Below are 18,768 nucleotides of genomic sequence, written 5' to 3' on the forward strand. Positions count from 1 at the left end.
TCTGGTGTGTGTGTGTGTGTGTGTCTCTGAGTGTATGGTGTGTGTGTGTGTGTGTGTGTGTGTCTTTGAGTGTCTGGTGTGTGTGTATCTGTCTATCTCTCTGTGTGTGTGTGTGTGTGTGTGTGTGTGTGTGTGTGTGTGTGTGTGTGTGTGTGTGTGTGTGTGTGTGTGTGTGTGTGTGTGTGTGTGTGTGTGTGTGTGTGTGTGTGTGTGTGTGTGTGTGTGTGTGTGTGTGAGAGAGAGAGGGCTCTCACCTCACATCGAGAGTTCCGTAGGGGAGGGGGGAAGAGAGGGCTCCTGAGCAACGTTGACACCTGATGACCCTTGGACTGCCCTCCGTCCACACTGAACATGGCACCTGTAACGCACGCACACGCATACATGCACACAAACAAATAAACAGACAGAACAGAAGAGTATATGCACCCACACACACACACACAAACAAGTACGTAAACACACAGAAAACCAGTTAAATATCTTTGCTTTGCAACAACAACAAAAATTCAATGACACGGCAGATTTTACATAAAAGTTCCAGTGAATGATAACAACAGAGGTTGTGTTTTCTCTGTTATGCCCGAATTTGAGCATACAGTATAGGCCTTACTTTGCATTACAGCCACTAAAGGCATACAGTAAATTGATGACGACCAAGTCCAGAAACAACTGGATTGGTACTGTATAAGCAATATGGTTCAGCTCCACTTTTTCGTTTATACTTTTTCCACATATTACCTTACATCTATCCAGTCGTTTCAGATCTTCACAAGTGCCTTAGGGGTAATAGACTGCCTCGGCGGTAGCTAGGGGTTGTGTACAGGGCTTGTGTTATCGATATCCGAATGGATGATTCACCTGAGGATGATGAACAGCTGGGCCGCACCCCTTTTGGCGGGGTGTGGACACGCCTCCAGGAGGATCCCTTGGCCGCTGTTGGCTGCCAACCGCATTCGCCATCCTCGAAGGAGCAATAGCTGCCGTTGAGAAACTGACCTGAGAGCGAGAGAAAGACAGAGAGACCGAGAGAGGTAGAAAGAGGAGAAGAAGGTGAGTAGCCTTGTAGCTCAATTGACCTAGAGAGAGACAGACAGATAGTGAGAGAGATCTCAATTGACCTAGAGAGAGACAGACAGATAGTGAGAGAGATGGAACATCAGAGAGGAGGACATGATGAGAGGAGTGTCTCAGTAGCAAGGGCAGAGGGAGAGAGGATGGGAGAAACAGAGAGAAAATTGAGAGCATACGGCTAGAGATGGTGAGGGGGAGTGCGGGAGTGCGGGAGAAGAAGGGGGGCAGAAGGAGAGAAAATATGGAGCTAATCCTTTTGGTCCCAGTGCTTTATAAAGAGTGAGTGAGTGAGTGACTGATGAAGGGAAGGAGAGAAGGATGGGGGATGAGGGAAGGGTGAAAGGGGAGAGACCAGAAGGAGGAGGAAAAATACAGGGGCTAATAATTTCAGAAAAAGTGAGAGAAAGAGCAAGAAGGGGGGGGGGGGGCGCCCAACCAACTTTTACACATCTGAAAGAGATGAGTCGAAGAGAGAGAAGAGAAAGAAAAGGGGAGGATGAAAAATAAATTATAGAAAAAAGGTTTGGTGATGCAAGCCTGCTGTCAATTGGCGACTGCACTTTATATATAGCAGTGGAGGCTCCTCAGAGGAGGAAGGGGAGTACCATCCTCCTCAGTGAAAAAAGAAAAAGGGAAACTAACAAAGTTATCCTTTTTATATAAAACTATACTAAATATATTCACGTCACCAAATAATTGACTAAAAAACACTGTTGAAATGAAGGTCTACAGTTGCCTCAACATCACTCTGGAGGGTAGCACCGTGGTGTAGCCGTAGGACAGCTAGCTTGTGTCCTCCTCTGGATACATTGACTTCAATATAAAACTTAGGAGGCTCCTGGTTCGCAGCCCCGTCCATAGACTTACATAGTACGTCAACCTATCAGAGCTCTTGCAACATGAACGGACATGTTGTCCACACAATCAAAGGATTAGAGAATGAATCTAGCACTGAAAGCATAAGCTACAGCTAGCTAGCAATACAGTGCATACAATGTGGTGAGTATTTGACTCAAAGAGAGAGAAAGACAATAGTTGAACAGTTTAACAAATGAATTTATTCCAAAATGAAGGAGAAGCGAGAGAGATTTCGTAGTATATTTTTTTTACACTTTCACGTTCACTTACTTAGCTAGCTTCAAATGCAGCTAGCTAGTTTAGCCTACTCAAACACCCAGCTCAAACAGAGAGGGATGCTATGTTACCTAGCTGGCTATGGCTTTCCAACACTGGACCTCATCCAAGGCGGTTGGTTTTATAAATGTATTGCCACCGGGTAACTACTTGCTGCTGACTGTACACTGTACTGCATGATTGAAGCGGGTTTTACTAAAGCGCTAGTTCTAGTAGCTATGTTGACTGTGACGTGGTCATGTGTGGCAAAGAAGGACATAGGTCAATTGCAGTTGTTCCAGAACAAAGCAGCACGTATCACACTTATGTACACAGAGGGAAAGTGTCAGTAACATGCATGTCAGTCTCTCCTGGCTCAAAGTTAAGGAGAGATTGACTGCATCCGTATTGGTCTTTGTGCGAGGTGTTGATGTGTTGAAGGTACCGAACTGTTAAGCAGTAGGCAAACAGTGCAGACACTCATCAGTACAACACAAGACATGAAACCCGAGGTCTCTTCACAGTCCCCAGGTCCAGAACAGAGGCTGGGAAACAGTATTAAATAGAGCCATGACTACATGGAACTCTCTGCCACCCTAGGTTTCTCAAGCTAGCAATAAAACCAGTTTAAAAAAAACTGATAAAAGAACACCTTACTGCACAAAGGGGACTGTGAAGCGACACAGCCATTTTATATATCTTGTATTGTAATTTGCACTGTACTGTGTATTAGACCTAGATATTGTGTGCATGTACTGATATGTAGGCTGTGTGTGATGTTTTAAATGTATGTATTTCAATCTTTGACTAATAATGTTCTGTATTATGTATTATGTTCTGATTCATGTGGACCCCAGGAAGAGTAGCTGATGCTTTTGCAGCAGCTAATGGGGATCCTAATGAATACGAAATCCCAAATACGTGGCAACGATGTAGGCTGTGCGAAGCGGTTAGTGGTCATGATATGAAGGTTTGGCTTGGAAAGGTTTTTTCGCCTGGTCAGAGACAGCTGATATGTTGTGCACTGAAATCCACAAGCGAAGGGAAAAGGTGAGAGGGGGAGAGCGTGTAGGATAGATGCGAGAAGGAGTTATATATATGCAACGAACTGTTTGTATGTGGCAACTACGAAAGTGAACTGTGTTTGTATGTGATCAGGGGTGTATTCAAATGGAAGCAAACTAAACAAAACGGGGATAAACATACCTGAATTTGTCCAATAGAAACTCTCGTTTGCAACTGTTGGACTAACGATTACACCCTAGATCAGCTACAGGCAAGAGAGTGCAAAGCAGCATTGAATGTGCCACTGTCTGTCACCTTGATTACTCAAAATTCTCTCGACCTGTGCAGCTACGTTGTACATTTTCATTCAAAGGTTGTAGCAACCTCATGGTGGGTACAGGGAACATTCAAGTATCACGTAGTAGCCTAAACCCATCGATGTCACATTGAGCTGGGTGAATGGAATATGAATGACAGTCATCCAATATGCTGTAATAGAAATAAGGCCATGCTCAAAAAAAGAATCTCTCATCTTAACTGGCACCGACCGCCACTGATATATAGCTGCCGAAAAGCCACTTCATAGGGGGAAGATACTTGCCCAAGGCTTCTAAGTAGGACAATTTGACCTGTTTCACATAGTAGTCATCACAGCAAGGATGTGTGCTGCTAGCTCCAGCACTTTAAGGGCCTGTACCACTCCTGCAGTTTGTTCCCATGCTGAAATAGTTCCTTCTGTAACTTGTTCTCTCTACACTAATTGGCACTGGATGACACAATTAAGGAGACTCAAAGATCCTCACAGGGAAGGGAACGCAACGTTCATGCACACACAAACACACGCACACACATGCATGCAGACACACACACAAACGCACACCACCAAAATCAGCATCAGTGGCCACGAATGCAATTACATCTCTGTCTTCCACCGATCGTTGATAAGTGAAGCCTCTGCTCAACTGTTGCGACTCGTCTGCAGAGGCGAGGCAGAGCGAGAAAGGGAGGATGGAAATGAGGACCTACGACTGTAAACACATCGACCAGCATAGTCTTCGATCCTCTAACGGGCGGATGTGTAAAAATGAATCCACCCCCCCATCTTCAATATTCAATATCAATGCCATAAAGTCCTCTTGATATAAATTATGGATTGATCATACGGAATAGGTTATGCCGAAGGGTAACACGTTGTGTTTTGGGACTCTGGAGTCGCGAAAGTCTCAGGGAGGGTAGATAGGCACAAATGCAGGGCACAACTGCAAGTGACTGAGGGAGAGAGAGGGGTCAGAGAGAGAGAAATAGGAGGGAGAGAGAGATGGGACAGAGGGGGAGAGAGGGAGAGGTGGGAGGGAAGGAGAGAGCAAGCCATGGGAGAGCGAGCTCTAATTCCCAACACAAATAGACTTTGTGCTTACCATCACGTTGCAATCCTCAGGACATAATTTGAGCGGAAAAGGGCAGGTGACTAATAGATCCATTGTTTATGACATGAGAAGTCGAGTAATGTACAGTGCTTTCTACTTCTCATGTCAAACAGAGTCAATCCACTAAATGAGATCAATGATGTAACTAGTGTTATCGTAACCACTGATAAATAACTACTCCATAATTGACAGGGTTGACTGGCACTATTTGAAGATAAGATACAACAGAGAAGTTGCCACAAAGAGGGAGCTTCGGATGGGTAACGAGCTTCCAAATAATTTGTTATGCACACCTCTCAAGTCACTCACTGTACAAAGACAACGGGATCAACAATTCCAGTGAATCCCAAGCTGTGTAACCTCTGGCTGCCACGTCTACCGATCTCCATGCATTTCATGTTTTCAGTAGTGATTAATTACCACTGTCATGCAATGGTCGGTCTCTCTGGGGCATCTCCAGCACACGCCACATTCAAATGTACACCGTCCCACTGGGTTAGTGTGCTAGTCTAATTGGCATTGGAAGCTTGATAGGTACTAGGATCATTAGCAGGGAAAAAGCCATCAGGCCTGGGATTTGAACCCTCACGTTAGCCTCTTATTTCGCTAGCCCCCATGGTTCGCTGACCTATAGGCACAGGGGAGTGGCCATCATAGGCATGCTAATGTTAATTCTGGTCAGCTTCATATACATATGCATGAATGGAGATTAATTTAGGGGAAATTAACATTCTGTATGTTTTTCCTGGAAATCATTTAAAATTTATTTACAGAGATATGTACAGCGACACACATGCAATTATATACAGTGCCTTCAGAAAGTATTCATACTCCTTTGCACACCTGGATTGTACAATATTTGTCCATTATTCTTTTCAAAATTCTTCAAGCTCTGTCAAATTGGTTGTTGATCATTGCTAGACAACCATTTTCAAGTCTTGCCATAGGAACATTATCACTGTCTTCTTGGTAAAGCAACTCCAGTGTTAATTTGGGCTTGTGTTTTAGGTTATTATCCTGCTGAAAATTGAATTTATCTCCCGGTGTCTGGTGGAAAGCACACTGAACCAGGTTTTCCTTGAGGACTTTGCTTCTGCTTAAATCCATTTCTTTCTTGTCCTGAAAAACTCCCCACATGATGCAGCCACCACTATGCTTGAAAATAGAGTAGTAGTAATGTGTTGTATTGGATTTGCCCCAATCAAATCCAAAGCATGAACTGAATACCTGCCTCACCCAATGTGGTACAGATCTGCTATTTTTAAACTTTAGAATCGGAACACCCATCAGAAGCTAGCCAGCTAACTAGCTACTAGCTGGTAGTCAGTTAGCCACTGCTAGCGGTCTTCACCATTAACTCGGACACCAGCCAGCTTCAGCTCGGTCAATACCTGCCAGTCTGCACAGCGCGACACCAACCCAGAGCATATTGAACTGCTTTTTCTCTACCTCTTCACCGGATTTTTTCCGCAAGCCCTGGTCCATTACACCAGATCATCGCAGTCAATACCTGCCTTTTGACCTAGCTGCATTCGAGTGGCTAATGCTGGCTAACGCCTCTGTCCCGAAGCATGCACCAGTTAGCCTTGAGCTAGCCTCGAGCACCAGTTAGCCTTGAGCTAGCCTCGAGCTAGGCCCATCTCCCGGCTTGCCGAAGAGGTCTACCAGCTAATTCTTGGGCTACAATACCTCTTTTGCCAATTGGCCTGGACCCTTTATTGCCGACACAGAGCCCCGCCGATCTATGGTCTGGTCTGCCGACTTATTGGTCCGAGGTGGTTTCAACAGGCTCTACGTCGTTGAAGGCCCATCTGCTAGCCGCGACCCGCTAGCTGTGTGAATCGCCGTGTCTTCAGCGCGCCTAGTAGCGACTACTGAACAGCTCCCTGAATCACCTATTGCTGCTCATTGGACCCTATGATCACTCGGCTACACATGCCTCTCTCTAATGTCAATATGCCTTGTCTATTGCTGTTTTGGGTAGTTATTATTGTCTTATTTCACTGTAGAGCCTCCAGAAATGCCCAACATGCCTTAGATGTCCCACCCCTCACAAATGCAGAGACCTCACCTGGCTTAACTGGTGCCTCTAGAGACAAAACCTCTCACATCGTCACTCAATGCCTAGGTTTACCTCCACTGTACTCACATCCTACCATACCCTTGTCTGTACATTATACCTTGAATCTATTCTTCCATGCCAAGAAATCTGCTCCTTTTACTCTCTGTTCCGAACGCACTAGACGGACAGTTTTTATAGCCTTTAGCCGTACTCTTATCCTACTCCTCCTCTGTTCCTCTGGTGATGTAGAGGTTAACCCAGGCCCTGCAGTCCCCAGCACCACTCCTATTCCCCAGGTGCTCTCATTTGTTGACTTCTGTAACCGTAAAAACCTTGGTTTCATGCATGTTAACATCAGAAGCCTCCTCCCTAAGCTTGTTAAATTCACTGCTTTAGCACACTCCGCCAAACCTGATGTCCTAGCCGTGTCTGAATCCTGGCTTAGGAAGGCCACCAAAAATTCAGAATTTTTCATCCCGAACTACAACATTTTACGACAAGATAGAACTGCTAAAGGGGGCGGAGTTACAATCTACTGCAGGGATAGCCTGCAGAGTTCTGTCATACTATCCAGGTCTGTGCCCAAACAATTCGAGCTTCTACTTTTTAAAATCCACCTTTCCAGACACAAGTCTCTCACCGTTGCCGCTTGTTATAGACCCCCGTCATTCCCAAGCTGTGCCCTGGAAACCATATGTGAATTAATTGCCCCCCATCTATCTTCAGAGTTTGTACTGTTTGGTGACGTAAACTGGGATATGCTTAACACCCCGGCCGTCCTACAATCTAGATGCCCTCAAACTCACACAAATTATCAAGGAACCTACCAAGTACAACCCTAAATCCGTAACCTCATAGATTTCATCCTGACCAACTTGCCCTCTAAATACACCTCTGCTGTCTTCAACCAGGATTTGCAGAGGATAAGTTCATTAGAGTTACAAGTCTCAGAAATGCTTCACATAGTTCAAGTAACTGTTAGGTATGCGTAACTGGCTGTAAGGGAGTCAGGCGCAGGAGAGCAGAAGTTAGGTAGCCAAAGGAGCCTTTTATTTCGGCGAACAAAACACACGGCACTAAGAACACAAAACACAATATGGGTTAACATAACCCAGCGCATACCAGTCTAGCGTGCACATACACGAAACAACAAACAATTCCACACAGAGACATGGAGGGGAACAGAGTGTTATATACACGTCTAATACTGAGGGAATTGAAACCAGGTGTGTAGGAAAACAAGACAAGACAAATGGAAAAATTAAAGGTGGATCGGCGATGGCTAGAAAACCGGTGACGTCGACCGCAGAACGCCGCCCGAACAAGGAGAGAAACCGACTTCGGCGGAAGTCGTGACAGTAACAGACACACCTCAACCTCAACTGTTCAGAGGAGAATTGTGGTCGAATTGTGGCAAAGAAACCACTACTAAAGGACACCAATAAGGAAGAAGGGAAATGCTTGGGCTAAAAAAAAACACGAGCAAAGGACATTAGACCGGTGGAAATCTGTCCTTTGGTCTGATGAGTCCAACTTTGAGATTTTTGGTTCCAACCGCCGTGTCTTCATGGGACGCATAGTAGATGAACAGGTGATCTCTGCATGTGTGGTTCCCACCATGAAGCATGGAGGAGGAGGTGAGATGGTGTAGGGTGCTTTGCTGGTGACACTGCCTTTGATTTATTTAGAATTCAAGGCACACTTGACCAGCATGGCTACCACAGAATTCTGCAGCAATATGCCATCACATCTGGTTTGCGCTTAGTGGGACTATCATTTGTCTTTCAACAGGCTGTGTAAGGGCTATTTGACCACGAAGGGGATTGATGGCCTCCACAATCACCCGACCTCAAACCACTTGAGATGGTTTGGGATGAGTTGGACCGCAGAGTGAAGGAAAAGCAGCCGACAAGTGCTCAGCTTATGTGGGAACTCCTTCAAGACTGTTGGAAAAGCATTCCAGGTGAAGCTGATTGAGAGTATGCCAAGAGTGTTCAAAGCTCTCATCAAGGCAAAGGGTGGCTACTTTGAAGAATCTCAAATATAAAATATATTTTTATACGTTTTAACACTTATTTTACTACATGATTCCATATGTGTTTTTTCATCGTTTTGATGTCTTCACTATTATTCTAAAATGTAGAAAATAGTAAAAATAAAGAAAAAACCTTGAATGAGTAGGTGTGTCCAAACTCTTGACTGGTACTATACATGCATAATGAACTGCACACATACGCACGCACACACGTACATACACACACGCTTACGCATCACACAAACACACATACAAACACATACACACACGTCATGTACCTAATTCTTTTGAGGGTGCATTGATGGCCAAATTAAACCTATTTTAATTAATCATGACTTAAAGATGCATTATCTTCTATATTGTACAATTTAAAAGAACTGTGGCCTGTGCATTTCAATGGGCATGATGCCCCTGCACACAGACGTCCAGCCAATCCAACATTGGCATAAAACTGTTCCTTTGAGAAAACAAATGTGTTCCGTAAAACGAAAAATAAGAACCGCAGAAACATTCTAAGGGTGAGAAATGCTAGTGACGTATGGTATCGGCGTGGGAAACATGTATGCTCTGACGGCGCTCTGCAGTGCCTCTGTCAAGTAAGTTCAGGCAGCCGTAGTTGTGGGCTTACGTCACAAATGTCACTGTATAGGGCTGTGGTCAAAAATAGTGCACTATATAGTGAAAAGGCTGCCATTTGGTACATAGCCATAGCTGTGTAATGGCAGGCAGTCGGGGCACAACATCTTCATTAAAGGAGCTCTGCCTGATCTATTTTGCCGCTCTACCAAGGTTGAAGATGACTCGGCGCACGCGATATGCCCCCCCCATCCACCTACCCCCACCCACACAAACAGCCTTCAACCTCCATCACCCACAACAGACCCAGTCCAATGGTGAAGTACACTGAGCAAAAAATATAAACACAACATGTAAAGTGTTGGTGCCATGTTTCATGAGCTGAAAAAAAAAATTCCCAGAAATACGCACAAAAAGCTAATTTCTCTCAAACGTTGTGCACACATTTGTTTACATCACTGTTAGTGAGCATTTCTCCTTTGCCAAGATAATCCATCCAACTGACAAGTGTGGCATATCAAGATGCTGATTAAACAGCATGATCAGTACACAGGTGCACCTTGTGCCGGGGACAATAAAAGCACACTTTAAAATGTGCCGTTTTGTCACACAACACAATGCCACATATGTCTCCAGTTTTGAGGGAGCATAAAGTTGGCATGCTGACTGCAGGAAGGTCCACCAGAGCTGTTGCCAGATAATTTAATGTTCATTTGTTCAATTGAATGTTCATAAAGCCTTTTTGTTGCAAAATAAATCATTCTGATTGGCTGGGCCTGGCTCCCCAGTGGGTGGGGACCTGCCCAGTCATGTGACTGGACCTGCCCAGTCATGTGTAATCAATAGATTAGGGCCTAATTTATGTATTTAAATTGTCTTATTTCCTTATATGAATTGTAACTCTGTAAAAACATTGAAATTGTTGCATGTTTATATTTTGGTTCAGAATAGATAAGCTGTACTCACTGCACATGTCCCCTTCGTCGTCGCCGAGTGGGCAGTCCATCGTGAAGTCACACAACTGTCCCAGAGGGACCCCCGGGCCGTGGTGACAATGGTACTGGCCCTGGAGGGGGATGTTGTGGAAAGGGGAGAGATCTGGAGAGAAGCAGAGAGAGAGACAGAAACACATCTGTCAACAGAGAGAAATGAATCATCATCACAATGACATGGTTGAGGCTTGAGGGTGCCATGAAATGGACACCGTAAACAAAACTGCTACGATGTACTATTTACAACAGAAAAGTGTAGTTTGCATAGATATACACACACATGTACTTTTACATATGATATGCTCCCATGTTGTTGTGGAACGGGGAGGAATCTAGAAAAATCATAGAGAGATAGAAACACAGAGCAATGAGTGCTGGAGGTTAGTCTTGCGATACTGCTGCCACCGCCAGATCACATACACTGAGTGTAAAAAACATTGGGAACATACTCTTTTAATGACATATACTGACCAGGTGATTCCAGGGGAAAGCTATGATCCCTTATTGATGTCACTTCTTAAATCCACTTCAAATCAGTGTAGATGAAAGGGAGGAGCCATGATAAAGAAGGATTTTCAAGCCTCGAGACAATTGAGACATGGATTGTGTATGAGTGCCTATCAGAGGGTGAATGGGCAAGACAAAATATTTAAGTGCCTGTGAACGGGGTATGATAGGCGTACCAGTTTGTCAAAGGCTCTAGTCACCCAAGTCATAAACTGTTCTCTCTGCTAACACACGGCAAGAGGGACTGGAGCGCCAAGTCTAGGACCAAAAGGCTCCTTAACAGCTTCTACCCCCAAGCCATTTTACTGCTGAACAATTCATCAAATGGCCACCCGGACTATTTACTCTGTTTTTACACTGCTGCTACTCGCTGTTTATTATCTATGCATAGTCACTTCACAAATTACCTCGACTAACATGTACCCTGCACATTGACTCGATACCGGTACCCCCTGGTGTATAGCCTCGTTATTGTTATGTAATTTTCTTCTGTTACTTCTTGATAATTTTTTAAAACTTTTGTTTATTTAGTAAATATTTTCTTAGCTCTATTTCTTTAACTGTATTGTCGGTTAAGGGCTTGTAAGTGAGCATTTCACAGTAAGGTCTACACCTGTTGTATTCGGCACATGTGACAAACACAAATTGATTTGAATGTGTCAAGAACTGCAATGCTGCTGGGTTTTTCACCCTAAAAAATTCAAACCAGCAGGGTAACTGAAGAAAATGTATAGGAGAAGAGATCCAAACTGCATTTCTTCCAACAGATACTGTACAAAAGCTGTCAACTTCCAGTCAAGAATCAAGGAACTACCAGGGAGAAAGAAAAAGTGAAATGTTTCGGCCCTCCAGGATCATCACTGAATAGCCCTACAACTGTACAGCATAGAAGTGTCTGCTGGGTTGTTTGGTTGACCCAACTGCTGGGTTGCAGGCTTTGGGTCAAATTGGTTCGGTTGTTTTCTTTAAAAAGAGCACGGTTGGGTTGTTGATGCTGGGTTTTTGGTACTGAGTTATTGAGATATGACTAAGCGGGTCAGATCAGAAGACTGGAGGCATAGTTTAGTAGGAGTGTGGCTGGGGCTATGGCTGTCATGTCTTATTTTGTCATGCAAATTAATTAAATTATTCTATAGTAAGAATAATATAATTGAACTGAATAAAATAAAAAGGGCATTTTTCCCATATGCAAGTGTGCATATGAAGTGGCTATGTTGAGCATAAAAGTGATAATTTGAAACAGGTCCTGTATGCTACATTTAGAGTTTTTGGGCGAATTTAGTTGGGAACGATACAAACCTTAGAATGTCTTAGAAATCAAAACATTCAGTACATGGGCTGCGTGATGCGACGATAGTCTATTGACTATTTGAAAAAGTCGAGGAAAAAAAGCGTGCGCTCTGTTCCTTGCCTCAGGCGGCACACGCTGTTCTCTCATCAAGTGATCATATTTTCACCCATCAATTTGATGTTGTCTTTACTAATATCAAATGGGCAGGCACAAGGGCAGGGGTAAGAAGACATCCATATGCAATCGATTAGCGAATGGAGGTCGCTTTCCCACATTTTGTTTTTAAGCCGGGTAGGCTACTCAGGTTTTATAGTGCTGCAGCAGAGAAACAAATACAGTAGCAGCTTGGATCCTCCTCTTTTTAGTAGCAACCATCAAAACTTTCCCACGGGATAGCATAAAGAAATGTCTGGGCTTATAAGAACACTTATTTCACTTCATGCATCAACCACTGTTTGAGGAGCATGCAGCCTCTCACTGCGTGACAGGTGATATTCCATGATATGCCATGGGCACTCCAACCATGTTCCTGCAGCTACCCAGTGCTTCATTTGGGAAACCCAGTGAAATCTGTTCAGGAACATCGATACTAACATGTTTTCACAACGAAACATATGTAATAAAACTGTTGACAGCCCCTGTTTCTGCACGCTTGAGAAAGAAATGAAGGAGAGGAGGAGGAGATGGAAACGCACGATAGTGAGATATTCTGTAGCTAAAGGTAATGCCAGCATATAAATTATGAAAATATAAAAAATGCCCTATTACTAGGCTATTCAAAAGACTCATGGATATAAAGTTTGGAGCATAGCATAAGGTAACCAGTCCATCCAGTATGTAAAATAATACAATCCACACTCAAAGACGATAACGTAAATAAAGTAAATAAAGCTGCGTGATGCGACGATAGTCTATTGACTATTTGAAAAAGTCGAGGAAAAAAAGCATGCGCTCTGTTCCTTGCCTCAGGCGGCACACGCTGTTCTCTCATCAAGTGATCATATTTTCACCCATCATTTATTATTTTATTATTCCATCTCATCACCCATTATTTACGTAAGTAACGTAAATAAATAATAAAGTCGCTCTGGATAAGAGCGTCTGCTAAATGACTTAAATGTAAATGTAATGATAACTAGAATTTGTAATTTTTTTTAGTTTTCGCCTTATGTAGCCCCGCCCACTTGACCCAGTTCCATTCAAATGCAATTGTGTTTGTCTTTCCGTTTCACAACTTCTGTCAATGCTAGCGAATTACCTCAGAGCGGTGGCTAGCTAACAATAAAAACGTGCATCTTTAACACATCTTAACAAAAAAACAAAAACAAAACATGGCTCACATTTGGGAACACACACAAATGGCTTCACCAGGAGAAGGGAAAAGGATTGGTATTTTTGAATGACACCGGAATCTGCCTATGGGGACTCTGCTCTATAAGTGTGTTAATGCTGAACCGACAATAACATCACAGCCAGTAGCATCCCAGGTCAAAATGAACTGAAATGAATATTTATTTGTGGCAGTACCATTTCAATGTATTTGAAGATAATGAGCTGATGGCCTCCCAGTGGATGGAAGACTGTGGATACTCTGTAGACCACAGAGGCACCGTTGTCAGTGTTGAAGTGCGCTGAGAGTCAGGAAGCACGCTCAGGGAGTGAGTGATTTAATCAATAAACGAAACACGAACAACGCACAGACTTGAAACTGAAACAATAATGTCTGGGGAAGGAACCAAAAGGAGTGACATGTATAGGGAAGGTAATCAGGGAGGTGATGGAGTCCAGGTGAGTGATGACGCGCAGGTGCGCGAAACAATGGTGACAGGTGTGCGCCATAACGAGCAGCCTGGTGACCTAGAGGCCGGAGAGGGAGCACACGTGACAGTACCCCCTCCACGACTCGCGGCTCCAGCTGCAGGACGCTGACCAAAAGACCATCCCGGGGATCAGGAGTTGGACCGGTCACCTCTGCAGAGGCGCAGGAAACCTGTCAATCCGGCTGAGACGCAGGAGCATGGCGACCTATAGCGCCCGGAGAGAGAGCATAACTGACGGTACCCCCTTCCCGGCACGTTCGGCTCCAGCCGCATGACGCCAACCCAGGGGACGATCCCGGGGATTAGGAGCGGACCGGTCACCCCTGCTGATGCACGGGAACCTGTCGCCGACTGGGACGCGTGAACCTGACAGACGGCTGAGGCAGGGGAGCTTGGCGATCTAGCTGAGGCACGAGAGCCTGACGAGCTGGTGGAAGCAGGAGAGCCTGGCGATCCGGGGAGGGCATGAGAGCCTGACGAGCCGGCTGAGGCAAGAGAGCCTGACGAGCAGGCTGAAGCATGAGAGCTTGACGAGCCAGCGGAGGCAGGGGAGCCTGGCGATCTGGCTGAGGCATGAAAACCTATTGCGGCTCCCGGACCCGACATCATTCCACCTGACACAAAAAAAAATAAACGCTCCCTGATGCTTCCCTTAGGTGAGGCATTATTTTGTAACGGTGTGCGCTGAAAGTCGGGAAGGAAATTCAGGGAGTGAGTGATTTAATTAATAAATGAAACACGAACAACGCACAGACATGAATCTGAAACAGAAACAATAACGTCTGGGGAAGGAACCAAAGGGAGTGACATATACAAGGAAGGTAATCAGGGAGGTGATAGAGTCCAGGTGAGTGATGACGCGCAGGTGCCCGTAATGATGGTGACAGGTGTGTGCCATAACGAGCAGCCTGGTGACCTAGAGGCCAGAGAGGGAGCACACGTGACAGTAATGGAATGACTTTAGCTTCCCTCCCTGTGAAGGTGGTGGAGGGTACACCCCAACTGCAACCACGTGGCTACAACATGCAGGTGCAAATTGGTATGTTTTGCACAGGACTGAGAGAAAGTAAGATGCTCATCTGGAGTCCGTCCCAGCAAGTTGTCGTTCCTGCTCCCTATGATGCACAGTTCTGTGCAGAGGCTGTCCTGAGGTTGAAGGCATTCTACTCAACACACATGCTGCCATTTATTGTTGAGGAGTATCAGTCAGGCAGATTGTCACTGAGTGACAAATATATGCAACTCTGTAGAAGTATGTAGTCCGATGTCTCTCCTGTTTGCAGATACTATTAACAAATTGTTAAAATGCCTGACTTAATGCATCAACAGTCACAGTATTGTGGAAATTGTTTTTATGGCTTTGTTTTTTATTAATATTAATGAGTATGTGAAACAAATAATTAAGTTGTTATAGAATTAATTTCAATGTACGTTACTTTTAACACAACTTTAATTCATATTGGGAAATCGACCCTGTGAATGGCATTTGACTGGTCAGTTCATTCAGCATCTCCATTAATGACATCACCACGCAGGTTACACAGGGCAGCACAGATTCAAAGTATTTTGTCCATTTTAGATGAGAGATTGATTGGCACACGTGACAGTACCCCCTCCACGACGCGCAGCTCCATCCGCAGGACGCTGAATTACGTGTTCCACATGAACCCTCACGTTAGCTATCCATCTTGTACATGTGGTGTCTTCCTCTGACAGATGTGTGCCTCTTTGTGAAGGCTGGAATTGTTCATGTGACCTTCCTCTCGTGTAGCAGATCACGGATTGTAAAGCCCCGGTCAGCCATGACCTCATCACCTGGACAGAGGTACTCCAGGAACCCAGAATCCGATGTTATATATTTGACGCTACATCTACCTCCATATGCTGAGGAGATGAACATCACTAGACCACAAGGTGCAATGGCCACCAGGTATTTGATAGTGTTCTGGGCGTAGTAATGGCTGAATGACTCCCCCCTTGAATCCAGATTCTTGCTCTTCTGTAAAGCAGTTTCTGAGCAGTCAATAATGCAGGTTGTTCCTGGCTAGTGGTCCTTAAAGCATTGTGGCAATGTAGCATGAATTGTCTCCCTTGGCAACCATGGAATGTACTCAGATTCTCTTCCATCATGCCAATCCAATAACTAATCACTCGACTGACAATACTCTAGGAAACACCAAAACTTTCTGCCCAAGTCCGGCAGCAGCAAGTTGAGCTACAGCTTCATCAGTGTCATCAAGAGTTGGTCTGTCAGGTCTAACTGAAAGCTGCCTTTGTAGAGGGATAGAAGCTGTTCCGCCAGGGTAGAAAAGGCAGCATGAGACAAGCCTGTATGCAGTCGACAGAGTGCTTCGTTCCTCAGCAGGGTTTTGTAGAGAGGTGCTGCTGGGCACTGTGTCCCTGCCTTACAGGTAGTGGGCTTTATATGATCATCTGAGCTGTAGTTGTGATCACTTAGAGATGGGTCTTCCCATTGAGTTTGGGCATCCTTCTCTGAAGGCATATCCATTCCCTCTATCTGTGTTGGTCAATCCCCATTTTCAATTCGGTGAACACTTGAGCCTGTTGTGTCATCTGTTAATAAATTAGTATGGCTTGTTAAACAAGTCAAAAACTTGTTAAACAAGTCAAAAACTTGTTAAACAAAAACATGAAACACCATACTGCATGAACGCTCCTAATAATATTTAATAATCATAATAATTAAGTACAGTATACATCAAATAGGATTTTGTTATTGAGTTGTTATTGACTATTATGAGACTGTGCTTAGATGCAAGAGCAAGAGGAAGACACAAAATGAGAGCAGGCAAACTGCTCAAGTGTTTGGCTTACCTGTCACTGATGACTGCCTGACCACCGCACGATGCTTCTTCACGAGTGGAGCATGGTAGCCAAGCCATTTTTCGAGGTAAAGTTGCTCCACCGTAGGCTTCTGGTCAAATAAGTGGTAGGAGCACACAAAGGGATGTTTTGGTGGTTTCTTCAGGTTCAACGCTTTGATGCAGAGCCTCAGAGACTCTGCGTCTTTAGGAGGTGGATGCGGGTCGTATGGGGCTCCACAGGTACGTTCAGATCGACGTAGAGGTTGGTGTTCAAAACATTGTTGTTGTAAAAACTGCCTCCTCTTCATACTGAACATATAACGCTTGTCATGTTGATCGATTTTACGATTTTGTGCGGTTCTGACAGTGTAAAACAATCAAGCTCTGAAAATAGAAGTACCCCTTTTGCCGCTTTCGCCTCCCGCCACTAGCATGGGCTAGCGTCGTTGGAAATAGCAACACAATTGCAACTAACTCGCCGCGATCACTGTGACGTTCCAGAATAAGGCGAATAGGCTAGACCAATTATGTACCAAAGACATCTTAATTTTTAATATGAGGTAGGCTATTAGGCTACGTATTGTACAGCACAATTTTTTTTATTCACATATGCATGGCTGTAATATGGGTATGGGTGTTCTACGTGTAATGTCTTAAATGCTTTGAATTACTCATCACCTTTGAAAGCGCTGTCCATTTCGTTGTGTTAGGCTTTGAAACAACATCCCAACAACCATGCTTTCCACTCAGTTTCAACCTGTTGTTGAACTACTTTCTTCAAATTGATCATCACAGTGAGGTGAGTTTTAAAATAATGTTACTGTTTTGATGATCAGTGTTTGATGTGATTTTTGATTGAATTTGCATCGATTTCATAGTGCTTAGCGCGACAATAGATCCCTGAGTACCAGGCCATTAGTGACCTGACGGTTCATAGCAAGTTGGGTACTACTAACGCATTGTTAGAATACCAACTTATTATAATAGGTAATACATAATTGTAATATCCTGGAATACTGTGTAAAATGAAAACTATTATTTGCCGTATATACACTTAATATGATGACCAGCAACGACGTTTATTCTCACGGGTAGCCAATAAAATATATCTGAAAGCCACGCCCCTAATAAACCATGGCTCCTGGAAATAACCAAAGGGTTGAAAAAAACTCTGCTAGGTCAACATGAAAGTAAAAAATACTCAAATGATGGTTAAATTAACCCATGTTGTGAACCCGTCATTTTTTGTGTGTCATCAACATTGTAAAGTCTGTGACAAAGTACAACACAAGGATAATCCATAACTCTAGCCATGAATATCTGAATCCCATCTTTGACCCAACTTATTACAAATCACGTCAACTCTGACAGTCGCGTTTTGCATACGGCGACGTTACCACAGGACAAGAACCACATACAGTAGGGTGGCACAGGAGATAGGATTTCTGACAAATGTGTGATGTCACCATGATACCATGGCCATCAGTCGGGAGCATTGAGATGGTAGCTGGGGGGAATTTGCATATCTATGCAAATTGTAAAACAGAAGCATCAGCAGACAGACTTGAATGAGTCGCAAATGGCACCCTATTCCCTAAGTAGTGCACTAGTTTTGACCAGGGCCCATAGGGACTAGGGTGACATTTGGAATGCAACCTTGTAAAAACGGACAACTCGTTCTGAGTTCATCGTCGGAAGCTGATGATCGTAGATAAAGGGAGAACAAAAAGAAAAGCAGGAAGCTTGCTGATGGGGATCACTTTTTCCATTTTCATAGGGAAAAAAGAAAGAGCGATATTATCGCGGATGGCTGCGTCCGTGTACTGTACCATAGTTTGCCCTTGATTTGTGTGAGACAATATAAGATTAAGGTAGGCCTGAGAACCTGAGAGTATGAGTACACACCAAAGAAACACCACAGACAGTGAGTTCTACACTTTCAATTGAATAAAAACCAGGTGGTGTAGGAATATAACGATGTATGTGTCATAGTGTAAATGCAAATTACAAAAATAGCTCCAATAGATGTCTTTAGAAAGATAAC

The 18,768-nt window shown here is 44.1% G+C and overlaps 1 protein-coding gene across 1 annotated transcript in view; it reads right to left on the reverse strand.

Moving 5' to 3' along the window:
- Nucleotides 1-18,768, reverse strand: part of LOC139530510 (ALK tyrosine kinase receptor-like) — a 745,539-nt gene that overhangs the window by 118,982 nt on the left and 607,789 nt on the right. Inside the window, exons 6-8 of the mRNA XM_071327001.1 lie at nucleotides 10,256-10,387; nucleotides 859-996; nucleotides 255-358 (exon numbers count right to left, since the gene is read on the reverse strand). Of these exons, the coding sequence (XP_071183102.1) occupies nucleotides 255-358; nucleotides 859-996; nucleotides 10,256-10,387 (374 nt within the window). The remainder of the gene's footprint in view (nucleotides 1-254; nucleotides 359-858; nucleotides 997-10,255; nucleotides 10,388-18,768) is intronic.

This window comes from Salvelinus alpinus, chromosome 9 (assembly GCF_045679555.1).
Source record: "Salvelinus alpinus chromosome 9, SLU_Salpinus.1, whole genome shotgun sequence".
In the NCBI taxonomy this organism is placed as follows: domain Eukaryota; kingdom Metazoa; phylum Chordata; class Actinopteri; order Salmoniformes; family Salmonidae; genus Salvelinus; species Salvelinus alpinus.